The sequence below is a fragment of the Podarcis erhardii genome (genome assembly GCF_964252035.2).
Source record: "Podarcis erhardii genome assembly, chromosome: 10".
In the NCBI taxonomy this organism is placed as follows: Eukaryota; Metazoa; Chordata; class Lepidosauria; order Squamata; family Lacertidae; genus Podarcis; species Podarcis erhardii.
Window position 1 is genome coordinate 75,882,530 of NC_138500.1, and position 20,913 is coordinate 75,903,442.

At 43.5% G+C, this 20,913-nt stretch overlaps 1 protein-coding gene across 3 annotated transcripts in view; it reads right to left on the reverse strand.

Moving 5' to 3' along the window:
* DHTKD1 (dehydrogenase E1 and transketolase domain containing 1) overlaps positions 1-20,913 on the reverse strand; it is a 32,943-nt gene continuing 12,030 nt past the window's right edge. For 2 of the 3 annotated variants that reach the window (XM_081879112.1, XM_081879111.1), the window contains exons 3-17: positions 20,517-20,728; positions 18,580-18,774; positions 16,983-17,252; positions 16,161-16,332; positions 14,884-15,082; positions 13,576-13,888; positions 13,034-13,118; positions 12,355-12,494; positions 11,823-11,973; positions 10,558-10,664; positions 8,662-8,826; positions 7,399-7,481; positions 5,533-5,702; positions 4,628-4,713; positions 1-1,949 (exon numbers count right to left, since the gene is read on the reverse strand). In XM_081879112.1, coding sequence (XP_081735238.1) covers positions 1,848-1,949; positions 4,628-4,713; positions 5,533-5,702; positions 7,399-7,481; positions 8,662-8,826; positions 10,558-10,664; positions 11,823-11,973; positions 12,355-12,494; positions 13,034-13,118; positions 13,576-13,888; positions 14,884-15,082; positions 16,161-16,332; positions 16,983-17,252; positions 18,580-18,774; positions 20,517-20,728 — 2,450 coding nt within the window. In that variant the 3' untranslated portion in view covers positions 1-1,847. Of the gene's footprint in view, positions 1,950-4,627; positions 4,714-5,532; positions 5,703-6,637; positions 6,790-7,398; positions 7,482-8,661; positions 8,827-10,557; positions 10,665-11,822; positions 11,974-12,354; positions 12,495-13,033; positions 13,119-13,575; positions 13,889-14,883; positions 15,083-16,160; positions 16,333-16,982; positions 17,253-18,579; positions 18,775-20,516; positions 20,729-20,913 lie in introns of those variants that run through there. The other variant, XR_014160844.1, reaches the window with a different exon arrangement.

Genomic DNA, 20,913 nt, shown 5'->3' on the forward strand with positions numbered 1-20,913 from the left:
TGACCCAGAAGTTTCATTTTTATTACAATGGAACATATTAAATTTATATTGTCATCCCCCCCCCATTCTCCTAGAAAGCAGAAATATAGCAAAATTTCAAGAAAAGTATTCAATGGTTGGTATGAAGTTCTTAGTGAGCCCTGTGATAATATTGCCCCATACTTTGGCATTGCCTTGTTTTACTATAAAGTAAAATAGTTGCAAGCCTGAATACAATTGGAGCAGTGGTGCTGGGGAAGGTCTTAACACTTACTTTCTCATTCTAAATTATCCCCCAGAAACTGATCTTAGCTGCACTATAGAAAAATACAGGGACTTGAACATGATCAAATCTCCCAATGTTCTGATAAAGGTAGGCAGGCTAACTTAGAAGTACATTGCAGTAAAACATTACAAAATGACATTTATTCAGTCACTACTCTTAACATATGAACCAACTGGGAAAACTTCACAACCCACTTAAGGCCTGGATTGCAGATATGAAGAATACAATGGAAAATGCAAGGCACAGGGAATAATTTTGTGTTGTCCCTTTGAGGATGGCACTTCGGGGTAGAAAAAGGGCATCGCCAGCCCCCTCAGGCCAGTGCTCCAGCCCAGTGAGCTTCCTTGCAGTTGGAACTGCTGGAAACTAAGCCCAAGAGGGGCTGTTGCTCCTTGCCCTGCAAACGGGCTGCTACCCACATGTACACCAACTGCAGCAAGACTAAAGATGTAAAATTTCCAGAAATTTTGAAGCCGGAGGGGGGAGGCAGAAAAAAACCTGTCCCCCCCCCAATTCTTCTGGGTTTTCCCCAGGCCTTCCTATCTCCACTTGAGGACAGCCGGGGCAAAGCATAAGGCAAATTTTTTGCATGCCAGGCCCAGAAGTAACACAGATGTATTGCTAAAACCATCCCTGGGTTGTATCACTTTTGACTTTAGCTAGGGGATTGCATGACTGAATAAATACTCCCAATAAAACAAATTCACAGCACGCAGAACCATAGATGTCAGCGGTGCTATTTTTCTAGATCTCACCATGCATGCCTCTCTTGTTCTCTTATTATGGCAATGGCGCCCACCTGAGAGGTGATGGAATTGAGTTCTGGCAAATTCCAGCTGAAACAAAGCCCTGGATGTCAGGATTAAGATTATGATAGTTTTTCATATGCAGGGATCCCATCCACTCAGTTGAGTTATTTTCCCACTTACTGCCTGAAGTGATACAGCTGAGGAACAGTTTTTTCCATCACATCTGTTTTTATAATTTAGACCTACAAGGCCCACTCATTAAAAAAACACAACACCCAGCAAGCTTTAATAATTTCTTTTTAAACTACAGTTACAATAATCTACCATGATTTAAGCCAAGGGTAGCTATCCTTTTCCAGACAGGGAGCTGCACTCAGCTGTGGTCAACCTTCTGTGCATGACATGTCTGAGTTGGTGTGCTTGAATTTAGAAGGGTTTTGCTCATGAAAAATACAAAATCTTGCCACTTTTGCCATCAACAAATAATGCACAAAAGTGGGAAGTCATTATGGGTATCATAAGAGTCTCAGATTTTAGGAGCTGCATGAAGATGTTTAATTTAAAAATTATTTTATTTTATTTTTAAAAGATTTCTTACCTAAACATGAGCAAATTGCAATAGGAAAGATCCAAATACAGATAAATGCACTTACGCTCCATCCAAGGGTGCAGATTTAAATACTTGCTTAAGTATACACTGAAATGAACTTTAGCTGGCTTGTACCCAATATACAATTGTAAACAACATGCCTCATGATTACATTCAGGTTTGTAACATTCTCATTCACTAAGACCTTGTTTTAACCTTCAAGAATTAACACAGTTCATAGGTCTCAAGCAAATGTTTTGGTGAGAAGGTCTTCCTGCTGTTTTTGGTGTAACATTCCAATGCCCACTGCAGGTGCTGGTAACGCAGGTCTACTGACAAGATGGAGCTGCAATTAAGTTAGAAAGGCAGCATTACAAACTACTTATTATCTGTCCAAATTAAACAGTTATTAAATTAATAAACTGGGCTGCAATCTTGTACACAGGCTACCTGACTCAAATGGAGCAACACAATCCTTAGCATGTTTACTCGGAATTAACCTGGCTGTGTTCAATGGGTTTCATCAGTGAGGATGAGAGGGGGTCTTGTCATATGGGCAGCCCAGGATTTCCATAGGCACTGCCCAGACTTGTGCCCTGGAGTGGTCACTTCGACGCTGCCAAAACACAGGAGGGAGCAGCTACAAGTTACCAGTCTCTGCAGCCACAGTGGGTGCTGTGATTCTCCAGCACTTTGCTTTCACCCACAAAGGTGCACTCCATTGTCTCTTGAGACAGACAGGTGCCAAAAGCAACAACAACTCCCTAGTAGATGTACTTGGAATAGGAGTCCAAGCCAAACTATGTGAACAACTGCAGTCTTCACCATTATTCTGCAAACAATATTATTGTGAAAGATAAACCTGTACTACATAACCGATATGCACCCTTTTTTATTTTCTCTTCTATGGCTCTGTCTTGGCTTCAGCATACATCTCAGAAAGCCAACATTAAGACCCCCTTAGAACTGCACACCTAGCTCCTCAAGCCGGCCACAGGCAAAACAGACAAGTGGGACGCTCCTATGTGGTTTAGAACCAAAGCTCCTTTAAAAGATCAGAAATTGATCAAAAGTCTCCCACATTTTGCAAGAAAATGTATTGGGTGTTGTCAGGGGTTCAGGAGCAGAGACACAGGAGAAGGAGCAAATGGAGAGTGAGGAGGAGGAATACGAGGGGGGTGTAGGCAGTGACAGTGGTCAGAGAGAGTCCACGAGTCTCTCCAGCGAATCGGAAGATTCACAGAGAGGAGCGCCGATGGCCAGGGCAAGGGGGAAACCCCAGAAGGAAGGGGCCAGCGGGGACTCCCTGAGCAGCAGTTGGAAATCAGGACCAGCGTCCCCACCAGAGGGTAGTGGGGGGGAGGAGTCCCAGGCATCGGGACCAGTCTTCCCACCACCAGAGGGAGGAGATGAGTCAGGATTGGCCACGCCTCCATCGGAGAGCGGGGAAACGGTCAGGAGGAAAGTCACCGGCTGGGCGCGCGCGCCAAGTTCAAATGTACAGGCGAGCGGCACAGCAGGTAGCCCGGATAGGGAACCAGGTCCTAAAGCCCGCCGGAAGGAAGGGCAAGACTCAGGGGGGTCAGCGTCAGAAGAGTCCAGGAGGGAGGAAACCCCAGGGGGCAGAAGGACCCAGAGGAGGAAGGAACAGCGCAGGAGGTGGAGCCGGGCTAGGATCTTAAACTGGTGCGGAAGGGGGAGTGACTCAGAGGGGACTTCGCCTATCTAGAGTCTAGACGTAGGGTTGCACGCTCTGGCTTTAAAATGGAAATTATACTTCAATAAAGACTTTTGTACATAATAGCAGCCTGGCGTTGGTCCTCTGTGAGCTGGGACCTAGAGGCAACCCTGACAGGTGTGTTTTACAGGCCTGTAACTGTTCAGAAGGAAGTCTCACTGTGTTCATTGGGTTTTGTTCCCCAAAAAGTAGAGAGAGGATTTCAGTTTTAATTCCACTGAAATCCAAGTTGGTGTTGTTTATTCAACTTATATACTGCCATATATCAAAAGCTCCCAGGGTGGTGTGCAACATTAAAAAGTTCTAGCATTGCCTATAGGTACTGCTAGAATACAATGTTATCAATCAGTAAAAATCCATTACTATTATAACATTTATGTTCTGCCTATCATGGAACTCAAACTGATATGCATAACTCCAGGTTTGAAGTTCTTGTATACAAAGCCATGAACAATTCAGGACCAGGTTACCTTAAGGTAAGGTTACCAGATTTTTTTCAAAGAATCCGGAGACACTTTTTCCTCCCCCTCAATGGTGGCAGGGGCAGTGGCGCAGCAAGGTCGGGGCTCCCCTCTTTTTTCTCCTTCCTCTTTCTCTCTCTTCCTTCTCCTTCTCCTCTCCTCCTTCTCCCTGCGTCAACTCTAGGGCTTTCCTGGCCCTGGGTGGCCAGGCGCTCTCGCTCCCGGCTTGATTTAGGTCGTGGGGGAGGGGGTCAGCGGTTCCCCCAGTTGACGCGCCAGGCATCCCCGGTTCCCCCTCGGCAGTAGCGTCGGCAGCGGCAGTCTCAGCAGCCCAGAGCCAGCCTGGTAGCACAGTTGGCTCTGGCTGGCTTCAGGAGCTGCTCGCTGCCGTGGCGCCCGCCATTTTGCCTCACCGGATGTCCCCATATGATGTGTTGTGTGCTGTTTAACCAATCACACAATATTCATTCCCTACTAATAAATCTACAACACCTAAAATATAAATCCGGGGACATTAAATGAAATCCGGGGACATTCCAGGGACGGACTTTGTCCGGGGACAGATTTGTAAATCCGGGGAATGTCCCCGGGAAACGGGGACATCTGGTAACCATACCTTAAGGAGCACCTTACCCTGCCTGCTTCAGGCTGGCCATGGAGACCACCTGGGGAGCCCTATTAGTGGACCCCCATGGTCTAAGCAAATACAAACCTGCTTAGTCTTCAGTCCATTGTGGTAGCAAGAATGGCAAAAACTGATTTGAGGCATTTAAGGCTCAGATAATGGGTAACTTACCCCAATGTCACAGAATACTGGAATCTTACCTTACAGGCCAGTTGCTTCTCAAATCTTGGTGACACAAACGCCCAGGGCCCCATATTCTGTGGCTCCTCTTGACTCCATATAAATTCTGAGCAAAAAATAAGAGGCAACAATAGGTATTGCTTTGTCCTATGAATTCTGGCTAATCCATAGGCTCTCCTCTGCTTATATACCAGGGGAGAGGAACCAGTGTGGCATCATGGTTTTAGAGTGCTGGACCTGGGAGAACAGAGTTTGAATTCCCACTCAGCCATGAAGCTTCCTGGGTGACCTTGGGCCAGTCGCCATCTCTTAGCCTAACCTACCTCACAGGGCTGCTGTGAGATGAAATGGGGAGGAAGAGAACCATGTGCAACCATTTATGCTTCTGGGAAGATAAAGGTTATATGTAAATATAATAAATAAATAAAACCCTTTTAGGCCTGGTGGGCCAGATCTTTATCTCCCGCTCCCCTGAGGACCAACGTCGACAAGTTGGCAGGACCACCCACGTCTCAATCATCTGATGTCATATTGATAATAGTTGATTGACAGGTGGGTTGTCTTGCCAAACTGCCATAATTGGCCCTCAATTGTGTGTGTGTTTGGGGGTGCGACATACTGTCCAAGCAGGATTTGGACACCACATGGAAACTGGATGGCACAACCAAGCTGAGCAGGATTGAACTCCCCCTGCATCAGCTTCTACCTTCCCCACACCTGACGTTACACAAGTGGGTGTGGCTTTGGGAAAACAGCCTGGTGGGCCAGATGGGGAGGTCTCTATATGTTCAGCCAATGTTGGCCACAGCCTCTTATTATCAAGCTTTAGAGCCCCTGTTCTCAGAGGACTGCAGCACATTAGTCTAAAGCAGCTAAGTGAACAGATTTTGGCCAAGTCCTTTTGAAGAGTCACGAGCCCACCAACCTTTTGCATTAGTAAATTTTTTCATCTCTTGCTGAAGAGCTTCTATCGGAAAAGGACACAGTTCTTCTAATCTGATAATTGCTGTATTTTGCTTCTTTTCTTCAAGCATCTCCCGGTGTTTTGACAGAGAATAGTAATGTTTTCCAGAACAGAGAATTACTCTGCTCACACTGCACAGAAGAAAGGTTGGAATAATTTAAAGGATCCAAAGACAATTCCCAAAAAGACCATGCATCTATTCCATTCACACACCCAGATGTTGATGTCTGATTAACTTAAAAGAGAGCCAGTGTAGTGGTTAAAGAAGATGGGCAACCTGTTTTCTTTAGAGAGCTGTAAACTCTCAGGAGTAATATTTCAGGAACTGCATGTCAGTAATGGGGGGAACAAGAACAGAGACTAGGCTGAGCCAAAGATAAACGCGTTCTGGATTAACTATGCCGGAATAAAGAGTGCCCTACTCCAATTTTCACCATGGCTACCTCAGATTAGAATTCCCAGCCGTATGCGGGTCTAATCAGAAGTATGGTAAGCTCCACTGAGTTTGATGAGGTTTTGCTCAAATAAGTAAGCATGGGATTTAAAATAATATAAAATAATAAAAAGACCAATACACCTATGGTTCTGAAAAGCAAGTGAAAGTAATTCCTACTTTACTTTAGTGTACTACAATATTGTTTTTAGATACTAGATTTCTCACCCACCCTTCACTATAAGGTCCCAGGGCAGGTTACATGTCATGTTAAGAATACAGTATTAAAATTAGTTAAAACAATTTGCAATCAGAATAATAGAGTGGGTGCTTAAAATATATACTTCAGGCAGGGGAAAGAGAAGCATTTACAGACACAGAATATGGGAGAAGCCTGCCAATTTGTCTCAGACAGCCGGGAGTGGGGTTTCTTTTCTTAAGGGAAAGGAAAACATTTTTTAAAAGTCAGTTTATTTTCACAAGATATCCAGCTATTCAGAAGCTACATAGAAAGAGGGGAGAAATACTTTAAATTATGAAAAATAAGGAGATGATGGAAGAGAAGAATGAGGAAGTTTCAGACCTTGAGTACAGCATAAAAAATGTTAAGGCTGCATAAAACAGGCTGCTCACCAGTGGGCTATGCATGGACCCAGCTTCAAACTCCTGGTCATCCATACTACTCACTGGGTGACTTTGGGCACTCCCCCTACAGAGGTGTTTGGGGTTTTTTAGGTTTAAAACATTGCTCTTGTTCTGCCTTGGAAGAAGGGCAGGATATAAATCTAGGGAATAATATGAAGATAATGATTCTGCTTTTATACTATAGGCACGTACAACCAAAACCTATGACTTTACAGGGAACAAGACATCCCAGGGGCCTGAGCACAAAGGGAACAGGAGACTCAGCACAGGCAAACAGGGACCAGGTGTGTATTGCCACTTGTACATGCACACTACATCCCTACCTGTCTCCAGGTAACAGTACATGTGTTAATCCAATCTATCCCATAGGACCATGTATACACAATCCTGCCAGCACAATATGGCAGTGCCAGGCCCCTGTCAATCTTCCAGCTGGTAACCCAGTCACCCACAAAGCAAAAGGCTGAATATCCAGCACCCCACTCCTGTCTTTTATGGACATACCGTAATCAAAAGCAACTAGTTAAATCAGAGAAACATGTTTTACTCAAGCCACTGGATCCTGACAGCATTAAAAGGGCTTACTTCCAGGTAAGCAGGTATAGGATTGCAGCCTTAATCTTCATTCTAAATCTATGAGTCTCAGTCATGTTTAAATTTTTCACTTCCTCGTGCGCTATCGTGCTATTTTACTGCCTGCTACTATTTGGAATGTTGAATACTAAAGACAAGACCGCAGTTCCAGTTACTTTTTAGGATCCACCGTCGAATCACCAATAACTGGTCTGAATGTTGTTCCTGAGGCCATTTCTACTAAGCTTGACGCAGCAGCCTATAGAAAGGAAAGGGGGGGGGGCTGAATGTATGCATATCAAGTACATTTGAAGAGCTAGATATTTCACTCAGCAACTGTAAAGTGTCTAAGCATGACAAATTTCAGAACCATTAGATTTATACAGTGTTTTTTTCTAAAAGAAATGTTTAGGGGTACTCTTTTTCCTTCTCATATTGAAATACTGCCCCTCAATGAGGCCAAACTTAAGAGTCACAAAATGTTGAGGGGTCTTCATATCCTCGCATCCCCCCCAGAAAAAAGCACTGGATTTATATGACTAGCTGGGGACAACTTAGGAACAAGTATGGAAATACTAGCTAATAAAACTGTTTGGTCATTAAGATGTCTAAGATTCTTGATAAACATCCATGAATAGTCAAAAGTGCAAGACAAGTATATCCCACTGAAGTGATAGATCTTTCACATAAAAATTTTGAGGAATGGGTTAGAAGTTAGATGAAATGTAAAATATTAAACACATAGAAAGGTCATTTAAATAACAGATCATGTTCAATAATGTAGGTATGTTTGTGTGTGTGTGTGCGCGCACACACACACACAATTACACAAACACAAACACATATAGAGTCAAATAAAAAAAAATGACCCTTCCAAACATCTTATGCCTAATACAGCATAGGATGAATCCAGAGCAACACAGATTTACTTCCCTGGTTTTTTTCCAATGCCATTTTGGTAATACAGTGGTACCTCAGGCTACAGACGCTTCAGGTTACAGACTCCGCTAACCCAGAAATAGTACCTCGGGTTAAAGAACTTTCCTTGAGGATGAGAACAGAAATCGCGCGGCGGCAGCAGGAGGCCCCATTAGCTAAAGTGGTACCTCAGGTTAAGAACAGTTTCAGGTTACGAACGGGCCTCTGGAACGAATTAAGTTCTTAACCCGAGGTACCACTGTATACATACAAAGGGATCACATGTGTAGGTCCAGTAACATGGTTAGCTCCCACACCCAGGTTGGCAACATTCCGGTGGGAATTAACCACACCACTGCCCCTGTCCAGAGGTCCATTCGCCCATATGTTATTGGAACTACAAAGGAAGTTACAGGACCTACATGAAAAAACTGTAATTTTGACAGTATGTGGCTGTGCTAACAAGTGATGTTTTAGAATAATTAGGAGTAGCAAGCAAAGCAAGAAATCTTTCTACGCACAGGCAACCTGAGCAGAGTTTTTGGAGAAGCAACAATCAAAGGTTTCCGGAAGTTTCGAACCATCTGTCTACGGAGTAAGTGGAAATACTGTGCTGGGGTTGTTGGGTGCACAACACACATGTTGACATGGTCACCATCCACACCCTCCTCTGAGCTATCACACATCTGTGAAACAAATGAACAAAAAATGCAAAACAAATTTTAAAAAAACAAGTACAGCTGCTGTTTTTAAAGTTGCAAAACAACGAGCACAGGGACAGAGCAATGGAGAAATTTCTGAAACAACAATGGGATATCAGCTTTTCCCAAGGCATGATGGATAACAGCAACAACCAGTATCTGAATAATAATAATAATAATAATAATAATAATAATAATTTTTATTTATACCCCGGCCTTCCCAGCCAAGGCCAGGCTCAGGGCGGCTTACAAGCAATAATAAAAACAAGTTGAATGATTACAACTTAAAAACAAAATTAAAATACAACATTAAAATATTGAAACATTAAAATATTAAAATGTAGCATCGCAGGAGGAGAAGGAAAAGAAAAAAGAAAGAGGGCTCCGAGCCAAAGGCCAGGTGGAAAACTCTGTCTTACAGGCACTGCGGAAAGAAATCAGATCCCGCAGGGCCCTGGTCTCATGAGGCAGAGCGTTCCACCAGGCCGGAGCCAGAGTTGAAAAGGCCCTGGCTCTGGTTGAAGCTAATCTAACTTCCTTAGGGCCTGGGACCACTAGGGGGTTGCTATTTATGGATCTTGAGGCTTTCCGTGGGGCATACTGGGAGAGGCAGTCCCGTAGGTCCAAGGGTCCGAGGCCGTGAAGGGCTTTAAAGGTCAAAAGCAGCACCTTAAATCTGACCCTGTACTCCACCAGGAGCCAGTGCAGCTGGAAAAGCACTGGGTGAATATGCTCCCATGGCAGAGACCCCGTGAGGAGCCTCGCTGCAGCATTCTGCACCCGCTGCAGTTTCTGGGACAGCTTCAAGGGCAGCCCCGCGTACATCGAATTACAGTAGTCAAGCCTGGAGATGACCGTCGCATGGATCACTGTGGCCAGGTTGGGGCAGGAAAGGTAAGGGGTAAATGTCCATGCACACAAAAGCTTATATCCAGAACAAACTTAGTTGGTCTCTAAGGTGCTACTGGACAATTTTTTATTTATAGCAACAACCAGGGGAAAGAAAGACACATCTTACAAGAACAGGAAGAAACACCACAGACAGAATAATTGCTGCACACAGGAAGAACAAGGATATAGTTTGAGTTCCTCGCTTGTAGTTTTATAAATTGCAATGGCAATTTGTGTCTGCAAACTTCTCTACAATTGACTGGTGCGTAGCAGAACAGATTCTCTAGAACAATCTTTCACAATATAGCCATGTAAAAAGTACTTCTCTCATCCTGGCCAAGTCTGAACATAGCTGAGCTGGAAATTACCTGATGTGGTATAAGACAGTGCTTGAAGTGTCAGCCTCACCTTTCCCAGAATATGAACAGCAACAGCTATCCAGCCCAAGGCCCTGTTTCCCACAGCAGCCCACTAGCAAGATCCCTTCCCTGCTCTCATTTCCTAGTAGCTTACATTAAGAAGTAAGGTGCCTCTGATCATGGAGGTAATATACAACCACCATGGGTGAGGAGAGGGAGTGTTATTGGCTTGTGCTTGTTCTTGTTTGCATCATGTATTTTTTTGTTTTATGTTGTATTTTTATGTTGTGAACTGCCCTGCGATCTACAGATGAAGGGCGGCATACAAATTTAGCAAATAACAACAGTCATAGCCATTGACAGCCTTATCCTCCATGAACCTAGAGATGCCAAAAATTGAACCCGGAACCTTATGCATGTAAAGCATGGGAAGCATGAGCTTGTAGAACATGTCATGTCTGGCTACCTGTAAGAAACGTTCAATTCGGCAAGAAGAATGCTCCGGTCCAGCCCCGTCATACCCATGTGGGAGAAGAACGACTATTCCACTCTGTAGAAGCCACTTTGCTTCCCCTGGAGTGGAGAAAGGAAGACTGATTCATTTTAGATGCCAGGATTCTACATTATCATAGTCCACACAAGAAGATCCTCATCACTCAGAATGGGTCACTTTCTATGTTGTGATCTTACCCATCCTTCAGCTAATATAGTATCTAATTGCTCTTCTTGCTGCAGGAAAGACCATTTGTGATACACTTCAACTGATACAGAAGTCAGATTTTATGAACATTCACTTACACTTTCCTCTTATTGTTTACATAGAGACCCAAGAACAAAGTGTGTTGTTCACCCAAGAACAAAGTGAACCTGTGTGGTGTAGTGGTTAAGAGCGGTAGTCTCGTAATCTGGGGAACTGGGTTCGCGTCTCCGCTCCTCCACATGCAGCTGCTGGGTGACCTTGGGCTAGTCACACTTCTTTGAAGTCTCTCAGCCCCACTCACCTCACAGAGTGTTTGTTGTGGGGGAGGAAGGGAAAGGAGAATGTTAGCCGCTTTGAGACTCCTTAAAGGGAGTGAAAGGCGGGATATCAAATCCAAACTCTTCTTCTTCTTCTTCTTCAGAAAGATCTCTGAAACACTACAATATTGCAATCCCAAAGGTTTCACACATCTTCCTCTTGGACATAAGAAACACATTAAACTGCAAGCTGAAAGTCACCTCTACTGTGGCTGAGCTCACACGTCTGTACATGACACCTGAGGGCTATAGCATCAAGTGATGATCTGCGTGTGTGAAATGACCACAAAGCCTATACACAACAGAAACGGCTTTCTTATCACTTGATACCACTGCACACCCAATGCTTTTCCATGAAAACAGCTCATACACTCAGCTGCCAATCACTGAGTGATCAGCCAACGGCACAATCCTATGTATGTCTACTCAGAAATAAGTCTGATCCATGAGACTTACTCCCTAGTAGAGTATTTAGAATTGTGAATGGCCCAAATGAAACTATTAATTAAATAGAATTTAAGCTTTGTCTTTTAGAAGCTCACTCAAGGTGGCCAACAAAGCATTAAAATAAAAATGAAACCTAATTAAATGTGGAGCAACATATAAAAGAAAGTCTGAAGTGATGAGATATTAGGGGAAGCACGTGTGAGTAAGCAAGAATAATAAAAACAGATCTAAATGCATTTCTGTTTGGCACTGGCATTGGAATCTCACCTCCAGAGATAAATGTATCAAATATTATCTGAGCTCCATTAAAGAAATCACCAAACTGAGCCTCCCAAATAGGCAACAATTGGGGGCTCTCAATGCTCATTCCATACTCAAAGCCAAGCACAGCTTCTTCTGAGAGGGGGCTGTTGCTCACCTAACAGAGAAAGAATGTGAGAACTCGTAAGTTAAACAGTGGTTCGTCAAGAAATATGCATGCCACACACAAAAAAGCATTTTCTTTTTTAATCATAACTACTGCAGGAGGCTACCAGTTATTTTTTAAAAGAGGGTTAATGCAGAGGTGGACATAGGAAGTAGCAACATACACATTTACCCAGAAGTAAGTCCCATTGACCTCAAGGTCACTGACTTCTGATGACACTGCAAGAAACTCAGCACGCTTAAAACTGGGGATCTTTGTTTTCATCTATTCAAAAACTTAGCTATGAAGCAGCTTTTCAGAAGTATAAACAGCAGATTACAGTAGGATCATGATGTCAATGAAATGCTGCTCGGTTAAAAATGCAACTTTTACCTCAAGGAAACCTTTCTGATCTGGCGACATGTGATTCAAAGGGATGTAGGTTTCACCCGTCTCTTGGCAAACCAGCATTGTGTGTCTCTGGCTAAATGTCCCTCGGCCAACATCTTGTCCGCTCAGGCGAATATTAAAACCTTTGTATAAAGCAAAGTATGGAGTAAAAGTACAGCTATCCAACCTGGCGTGGCCAGTGTCCTCCCGACAGGGCAGGGCTGTGTGGATACTGCAGCAGAGCCACTGTGGTCTTCCCCCTGGTGCGTCCATGCCACCCCGACTTTGCTGCCCCCTTGCACTGCCTTGGTGAGCTGCAGCAATGCCGGTGTCACGAGGGAAGCTCAAGCCCACCCACCCCCGGGGGCCAGGCACCACAGTAACCAACAGAACAACAGATACCAAGTATCCTGCAGGAATTCTCTTTAAACCAATGCTGGCTTTTATTCAGATCTCAAAACCAAATTGATGAAACCCTTCTTGATGAAACATCCCTTTATCCATTTCTTCTAGCACTTGTATCTAAGTATTCCTTTTGGATGTATTCTACTGATTACTTTTGAGGGCAGTTTTTGTACAAGATACTTATTTTAAAAACTCATATCCCTCTTGCTTCCCAAGGAACACAAGGTAGCTAAGAGGTCACAATAGAAAAACTATTATATTTCAAAACATAAAATACCTTGACAGAGCAGAGAACCAAAAGCTAACGTTTCAGCTGTGGCCCAGTCCAACTTTACTCCTTCTTCCATCTTCAGCATTCTTGACTGTACAAAACAAAAATATTCAAATATTACAGCCTTGTTACCTCAACTTCTGGAAGGTCTACCCAGCTTCTGTCTGGTTTCTGGATCACACATCATCAAGAGATTCAGTTGCATTATCTACTTCACATGTTTATCTGCTTTGGCTACTTTGTGTATGCAAAAGAAGCAACTTTCTGTACAATAGTTATATTTCTATTATCCGGTAACAGTTCAGTCTTTTGTTTAGCTAATCAGTAATCCCTTCCTATAAGCAAATGTTACAGGAAACTATTTAGTTGTTAGTATGTCACAAAAAGGAGCTTTTTGCAATATGCAAATGCATGTAATTATAAAAAACTAATTAGTAGGCTTCCCTAAAGCCATCAAGCGTTGTTTGTGCACAAGGAAAGAGCTGAACCAGCTTGCAGGCATGTGCTTTCAGTTAGTTTAACTTCATATTTTATTTTATTTTTTGCACCTGGGTGTGTGTCTTCAGAATATGGCTGTGCAGCTGCATTTCCGCTGGCACCTCCACAGACTTGACCCCAACAAACTGAAGGAGTGGAATTGGCATGCCGGTATCCCATGTGGTGATCCTTGGCGAGGGCTCCACCATGTTACTCCAATGAGCCTGAAGATTGGTGGGTGGAGGGCTGTACAAAGTCATGTTGGCAAGATGTTCGTTCAGTTTAGAGTAATAGGAAGTCCTTATTTCAGACACTTCTTCCTGTGTCATTAGTCCCTGGGCTACCAGACGCTCTGCATAAGTGTCTGGAATACTCTTACGTGACCTGTGAGGGGAAACATGGTATTGAAATGTATGGCATTGCCTATTATTTGGATTACTGTCATGTCCTCTACATTCTGCTGCCCTTTTAAAACGGTTCAGAAACTCCAGTTAGTACAGAATGTGGCTACCTGCTTATTAATGGAAGCATGGGGTAAATGTCAGTCACTCCTGTAAACCTGAGGGAGTGCGTTCTCCCTCTCCCTCTCTCCCTCTCCCTCTCTCCCTCCCCCTCTCTCCCTCTCCCTCCGCCTCTCCCTGTCTGCCTCTTGTGCATCTCTTCATACACTGAAAACAGCAAATGGGCAAAAAGCAACCCAAAAGGAGTGACTTGCTGCAGAAAACCAGTAATGACTCCCAGTCCAGTCTGGGACGCCACAGCTGCTTTTTCTCCAAAATAAAAGTGACCAGGTAGAGCATGCTTGTTTAAACAGTTGTACTTTACACATTACAGAAGGAATTTTATTTAAATATTTTAAAAATATTTTTCAAAGGCCCACATATAGATTTCATCAGGCCTGCTGAGCCCCTTTCCACCTATTAACTGTTTGGAGGGGAGCTGCTGAGAAGTAAATTGGATTTAGAGTTTTTCAGAGTGTGCAAATGTAGCTTCTACCTCTGCAAGAAGGACTGCTACAAGAAGATCAAAGCAGAGGAGAAAATGTCTCTGAGATGTAGACCTTCGTGTTACTTAAAAAAGTAAAGGCAAAGAACCCCTGACAGTTAAGTCCAGTCGCGAATGACTTCGGAGTTGCGGCGCTCATCTCGCTTTACCATTCAAATGGTGCATGTGCACTGCGTCATGTGTTCAATGATGTGGGGCAGGGATGACATGGGCCCCACCAATATTTTATTCAAGTTGGCACCCCTGATTAAGGGCATCTGATTGTGTGTAGTTCTTGCCCAATGTCTTACTAGAATGTGGCTGAGATGGCTTTCCATGGGGGGAATGCAGCCTTCAGCACAAGAAAGGTTCCTGGACCCTGCACTAAGCCATACCTGATAATTTTGTACATGGTGGGGTTAGTGAAGAATGGCTCATCCAGTTCATTGTGACCCCACTGCCGGTAGCACAGCAAATCCACAATCACGTCCTTACGAAAATGGCGCTGGTATTCAACAGCTAATCTAGTGGCTCGGATTACTTCTTCAGGGTCATCTCCATTTACATGGATAACTGCACAACCAACGATCTTGCCTAAGAATGAGAGAAAGAATATTTCAGTCTCATACAACATATGACCAACTTAAGGTAAAAGCAGCTCACCAGAAATGTGTGACAGTTCATGAGAGGCAGGACGCACCTCCTGTTTTTGTTGCCTATGAATGCGAAACCAGAAGGGATTCTCAAGCACCTGGCTGGTCACAAACCATGTCTGGTGCACTGTGGCCACCAGCCAGGATTATAATTAAATTAAATCACTTTAAATATAGCAGTCTATTTATATTTTTGCAGTTTGACATTCACCAGTGATGCCCGCCGTAAGCATTGTCAGATACAGGTCCAGTCTCTCCAACTCCTCTCACTTCTGGAAAAGAACTCAGAAGTGATAAGAGTAAGTAGAAGCTACTGTCCCTGCAATACCGTCCCAGAAAGGGCCATCTTGGTAGTGGCACCACCCTGTGGGACACCCTCCTGCCAGATGTCAAAGAAATAACCAATTATACAACCTTCCATAGACACCTGAAGGCAGCCCCATATCGGGAAGTTTCATGTGTGTTTTTATATTCTGTTGGAAACCACTCAAGAGGCAACCTAGTCCAATGGGCAGGGCACAAGTAAATTATTGTTATTGTTGCTGTTGTTGTTGTTAACTTTCAAAACTGGTTACAGACAGTGGCAAAGCGTGGGAGCTGGGGGGGGGTATGGCATCAGGAACATTTTTTTGAGGGGGTGCGACCAGGCACTCCATCAGAGCCTGGCTCTGGTGCGCAAGGAAGCTGCGAAGAAAGCTTTGTTGTGTGATGGCCCAAACCTGCAAGCCGCAGCTCCACTTCTGGGTCAAGCCTGACCTGGGGGCAGAGAGAGGAGAGTCAGTGGCAAATTTGCCACCCCTCTCCTCGGCTGGGTGGTGATGCGCAAGGATGCTGCCAAGGCAGCTTTCTCACACCGAAGCGCAGCTCCACTCCACGGGCACGACCCAGGGGCACAGTGCACCCCATGCAGCCGCCCCACATGGTAGTATCATACACTCCGTTGCTGCTCACAGACACTCACCTTCTCAATCCTTAGAACATATAACCATTCCGCCTCCACAGAATCCCATGATACATACCAATATCACTGCAATACAGAGATGACCTCCCTCGCTCTGCTGGAGTGGTGTAGCCCAACTGATTGTTAACAATGAGATGAATGCTTCCTCCTATTCTAAAATGTGGTAGACCGGAAAGTGTAAAAGTTTCAGGAACAATGCCTTGGCCAGAGAAAGATGCATCACCGTGAACCTATATTACAAAAAGAAATTGAGAAGTTATGTCAGAAACCTCTGACAGTTCTTTGAGGGGACTTATTTGTTCAGGGGAGGGATTAAAATGTTTCAGCTATAATCTTTAGTTAGGAAGTTTAGTGTAGCTTTCCAAAAGTGGCAGATGATGGGGTGAGGTGGCAGCACTTACTTGACCTCCCAGCAAAGCATTGCTGCTATTTACTGGGAGAGTGGGAGGGGCAGGGCGGTAGGGTAGTTGGCACCGTGCAAATGCACCAGCCCCTTCCACGCTGGCTCCCAGAAAGCAGCAGCAACTCATCTGCCAGGAAACCAAGGAAGCACCACATTCCAAACCCCTGCGCAGAGTGCCACTACTTTCAATCTGAAACTTGCTAGAGAAGGCACAGGCCTTCCATATTTTTTTGAACTTGAATTCTAAGTAAAATGTTGTCACTGATTTAATTAAACCAATAGCATGCTCTTAACCTCTCTTCCAGGCACTGATCAGTCTGTGCCCTGCTCAGCTTTGACAATACAACAGATCTATATGTCTGCAGGCTATTTCCTGTGACCAGAGAATTAGTCCTATCTATATCATTACATCACATCAAGTTGTCTGAAATGTTAAGATACCCCTTCCAGAACCCTGCTCACTGGCTGTCAAAATACCTGCAGGCAGATGACTTTGTCTCCAGGCTGTGCAGAACTGTCTAGAGAGTAGTCCCCATCGAGCAGAGACTGCTGCCTCCCCCTTGCTTTGCCAACTGCCACAGGGTTAATGGCTTCTAGATGGGAAGGGTTTGGCAACAGGATGACATGAATAGGTCGGTGAGACCCGAAATCAAGATCCACTGAAGCAGTCAGGTGAGATAGGACATCTCCAATTGCTGGTGAGTCGTCTGGAAATTCACTCAAGCCTCGCATTTTACGGAACATCAGCTTCACAGGAGGATAGGAATATGAAGTTTCAAACACATTTGCAGAGTATGTTGAATGCAGATGAACAAAAGCAGTCATCTATTACAGGGGCTCCCAAACTTTTGGAGCAATGACCCAGGTCTTCCCCTTGTTAGATTCAGGTCTCAAAATAATAATCTCAGCCCTCCTTCTATTGCAGCCCACCCTACCAACTTGAATAAAATATGGGGAGGGAGGTAAGCCCCACGCAGCACAACTGATCACAAGAGGAGGCCGGACTCCCTTAAATATTTTATTGGGGGCAAAGGGACCTTGGTCCCCATGAGTTGGCTCCAATGGACCTAATACTGTTTATGCCCTCACTTTCTTCAGGGAACTCTGAGCTTCATACATGGGCTGTCCCATTTACACTTCATAACAATCCATTTGAAGGTTAGCCTAAGAGAGTGAGACCAGCCCAAAGGCACAGCTGAATGGGGGTTCGAATCCAAGATTCCTTAGAAGCCACTTGCTCCATTGTTCTATCCATATTGGCTCTGCATATGCTGCATTCACATGGTACCAAACGCATATCAGAGCACATGTTGTGCGCAGTCGCACAGGTCCCAGATTCCACACCAGGTGTCTACAATTTAAAATATCTGCTACCATGATGCTACCATGGCCTTTGCTTATCAGAAGATGCAACACTGGACTGGGGGGACAAATAATTTGACCTCTGTACAAAACCATGGCTATGTAGAAGCATTTGAAGTTGCCATTGTGAGGCAGCCATTATGTTTCAGCTAGAGTTTAGGGGCCTGTGTCACAAAGACAATTGTGAATACTGTATTTGCTGCTAGTTCTATTTAACATTCAGTTGGAACACAGAGTAACTATACGGTGGCACTGTTTTACTGTTTTGGTGAAAATCCTCTGAACTTGCAACATATGTAAAGCAGCCTGAATGGTGAAAGTATCAAGTATGATTTTGACAAGGAATGTCAAGGAGAGTACATAGCAGAAATATTTCTCACAGATGTTTCATCTTGTGGGTTATTTGGAATTGTCACCTCAAATTCCTTTTGGAGGAAGGGAGGTAGATACATTTAACAAATTAAAGTAAATGAAGCTTTTTGGTCAAGGTTTCAGCATTTCCACATGACTTTTCCACATCAAGTTAAATAATGCATCGTTTTGTGTTAGGATATTTGTTACTGTTACATTTGGGTTCTCAAAAGAAATTCTAAACATGTCTAAGAGGGCGACCCCAAAGAATCTAGTATCATTGCAGCTTTTGCCACCAATTTTATGGAAATGTGTATTTTCAAATCAAAATTAGTCACACCTAAGAAAAACCCCCACTTACCTCAGGTGGAAACTGAAGAAGGCCGGTGAGGAGATTAAGTCTGCCTCGATGAGGCATTCCAAGTACGATGTCCGTCACCCCACTGTATGAGCACATCTTTAACAATTCATGAAAGAAACCCATCATGCTCTCTGCTCCTTCACCACCATATCTTTTCACTGTGGCAAACTTTGTAGCCAAAAAATGATCAAATTCCTGGAAAATGTGAATGGTGATTATATATTTACATATTTAGAAGAATGTATCTTTGATAGGGATTCAGGCTTGGTATAGATATAACATTTGCAATCTTAGAGAGTGCTAAGAAGCATTACATCTGCCATCACTGCTAACCATGATTAATGCTAACCAGGATTGCCTTGCTAACCAACTATGGCTTGCAAATGCATTTTGAAACACGGGTCAAATTGTGAAGGCAATCCTGGTTAGACAGAGAAGCGCTGAGGGAGGTGGAAAGTTTCTGCAAGCCCATGGGGTATAACCACAGTAATCAAATGTGTAATCCACTAACTGTAGATAAGAGGTTCTAGAATGTTACCTTTCCACCAGGTCATAGCTATAAAAATATACATCAAGAAAACTGAACAAAATTGTTTATTTGCTTCCTTCATGAATACTCAAATAGCCTATTTCAGTTTGGTTAGACAAATTTGGTCTAAAACACAGTCTGTTACAGAAAGTTGGGGCATCACAAAACAATATATTGTATTTGCAGTAATGATCCCACAGATCAGTACTGTCAGCATATTCAAAAATCACTATGGGGAAATAAGCATTTTGACAGGACTACTTGAAGTCTTTGCTGTCAGCCCTGAGTGCTCACTGAAAGGACAGATCCTGAAGCTGAGGCTCCAATACGTTGGCCACCTCATAAGAAGAGAAGACTCCCTGGAAAAGACCCTGATGTTGGGAAAGATTGATGGCACAAGGAGAAGGGGATGACAGAGGACGAGATGGTTGGATGGTGTTCTCGAAGCTACCAGTGTGAGTTTGACCAAACTGCGGGAGGCAGTGGAAGACAGGAGTGCCTGGCATGCTCTGGTCCATGGGGTCACAAAAAGTCAGACACGACTAAATGGCTAAACAACAACAAATGTATATACACTGGTCTAGCAGTAGTTAATTACACTAGTAAATCTACTAAAAACTCACACACAAAATTTAGCACTAGGAGTTTTTTATGCAATGTCATCCATTGCCTCCTGGAATTTGGGCCTACTCAGCAACATTGATAAGCCCAACATGCAGTGGGGCAGCATGACTCCACCTTCTTTTTCAAAAAACACACACCAGGGGCTTGTATAGCTTATCATTTGCACTCTTGTGATAAGACTAGGATCAAAATGCACTACAGGCAGCAACCTTTTTACGTGCGTCTGAACCTGAAAGTTACCTGAAAATATCAAAACACGTCAGAAAAAGGGGCAGAATAGGGTGTTTGCAGGCTTTTAAAATGGGTGCTCGATTATACGCAATTTCACATAAGTGCACGGGGCTTCGGAATGTAACCTGTATTTTCTCTGTTCCATAGATGTAAGCCTTTCCATTTCTCTGCCTGAAAAGCCCATTTGTGCAAATCAAACAGGAAAAATTTCCCCTTGCAGTTAAGATTTCAAAATCAATGCAACTACTAACTTAAAAGTACTTTAGTTTCTGTTAGGAATCACAAAATGCTGCAGAACAAGGCTATCAAACTCATGTAAAAACTACTATGCCTATAATGCAAATAATGAAATAAATCATTTGCCAGAAAAATCCTCAAAATATCAGTTCTGTTAAAATATTATGGTATTTTAATCCACCAGTTGAGCACTTTATTCATATTGAGAAATGAATCAATAATCCTTTAATTAAGGTGCTACTTTTTACCCCTAGAAATAATTTCATTCTCATTCTTTTTCTTATACTATATGCACACACATACTTATACAATGCACCTGAGATTCTAGCATGAGCTTGGACAAATACTTTTTCTCTTCAGTAGTGAATGCTTCTTGTTTCAGCTCCTCAAACCGTTTAGCAATCCATTCTCTTTCTTGCAAGCTTGACAGCTGACTGGTCTCTATAGACATATGTTCACAGTATATGTGGCCCAGGTAAGACAATATATCCTCTAGGGATGCCTCCTCCTTTCTCATGTTCAAAAGTCCTGGAATAAAATATTGTCTAATAGATTATATTGATACATTAATAACACTGAGCATCAAGCTCTAAGATGCTCTTCTGCCAAGTGGTCCTTCAATAAGACAACTTCTCTTTTTCTTCCCTTTAGAAAATAACTCATAGGTTTTCATTCTGAAGTTACTGCTGCAGTGTAACAGATCCACAATTCTC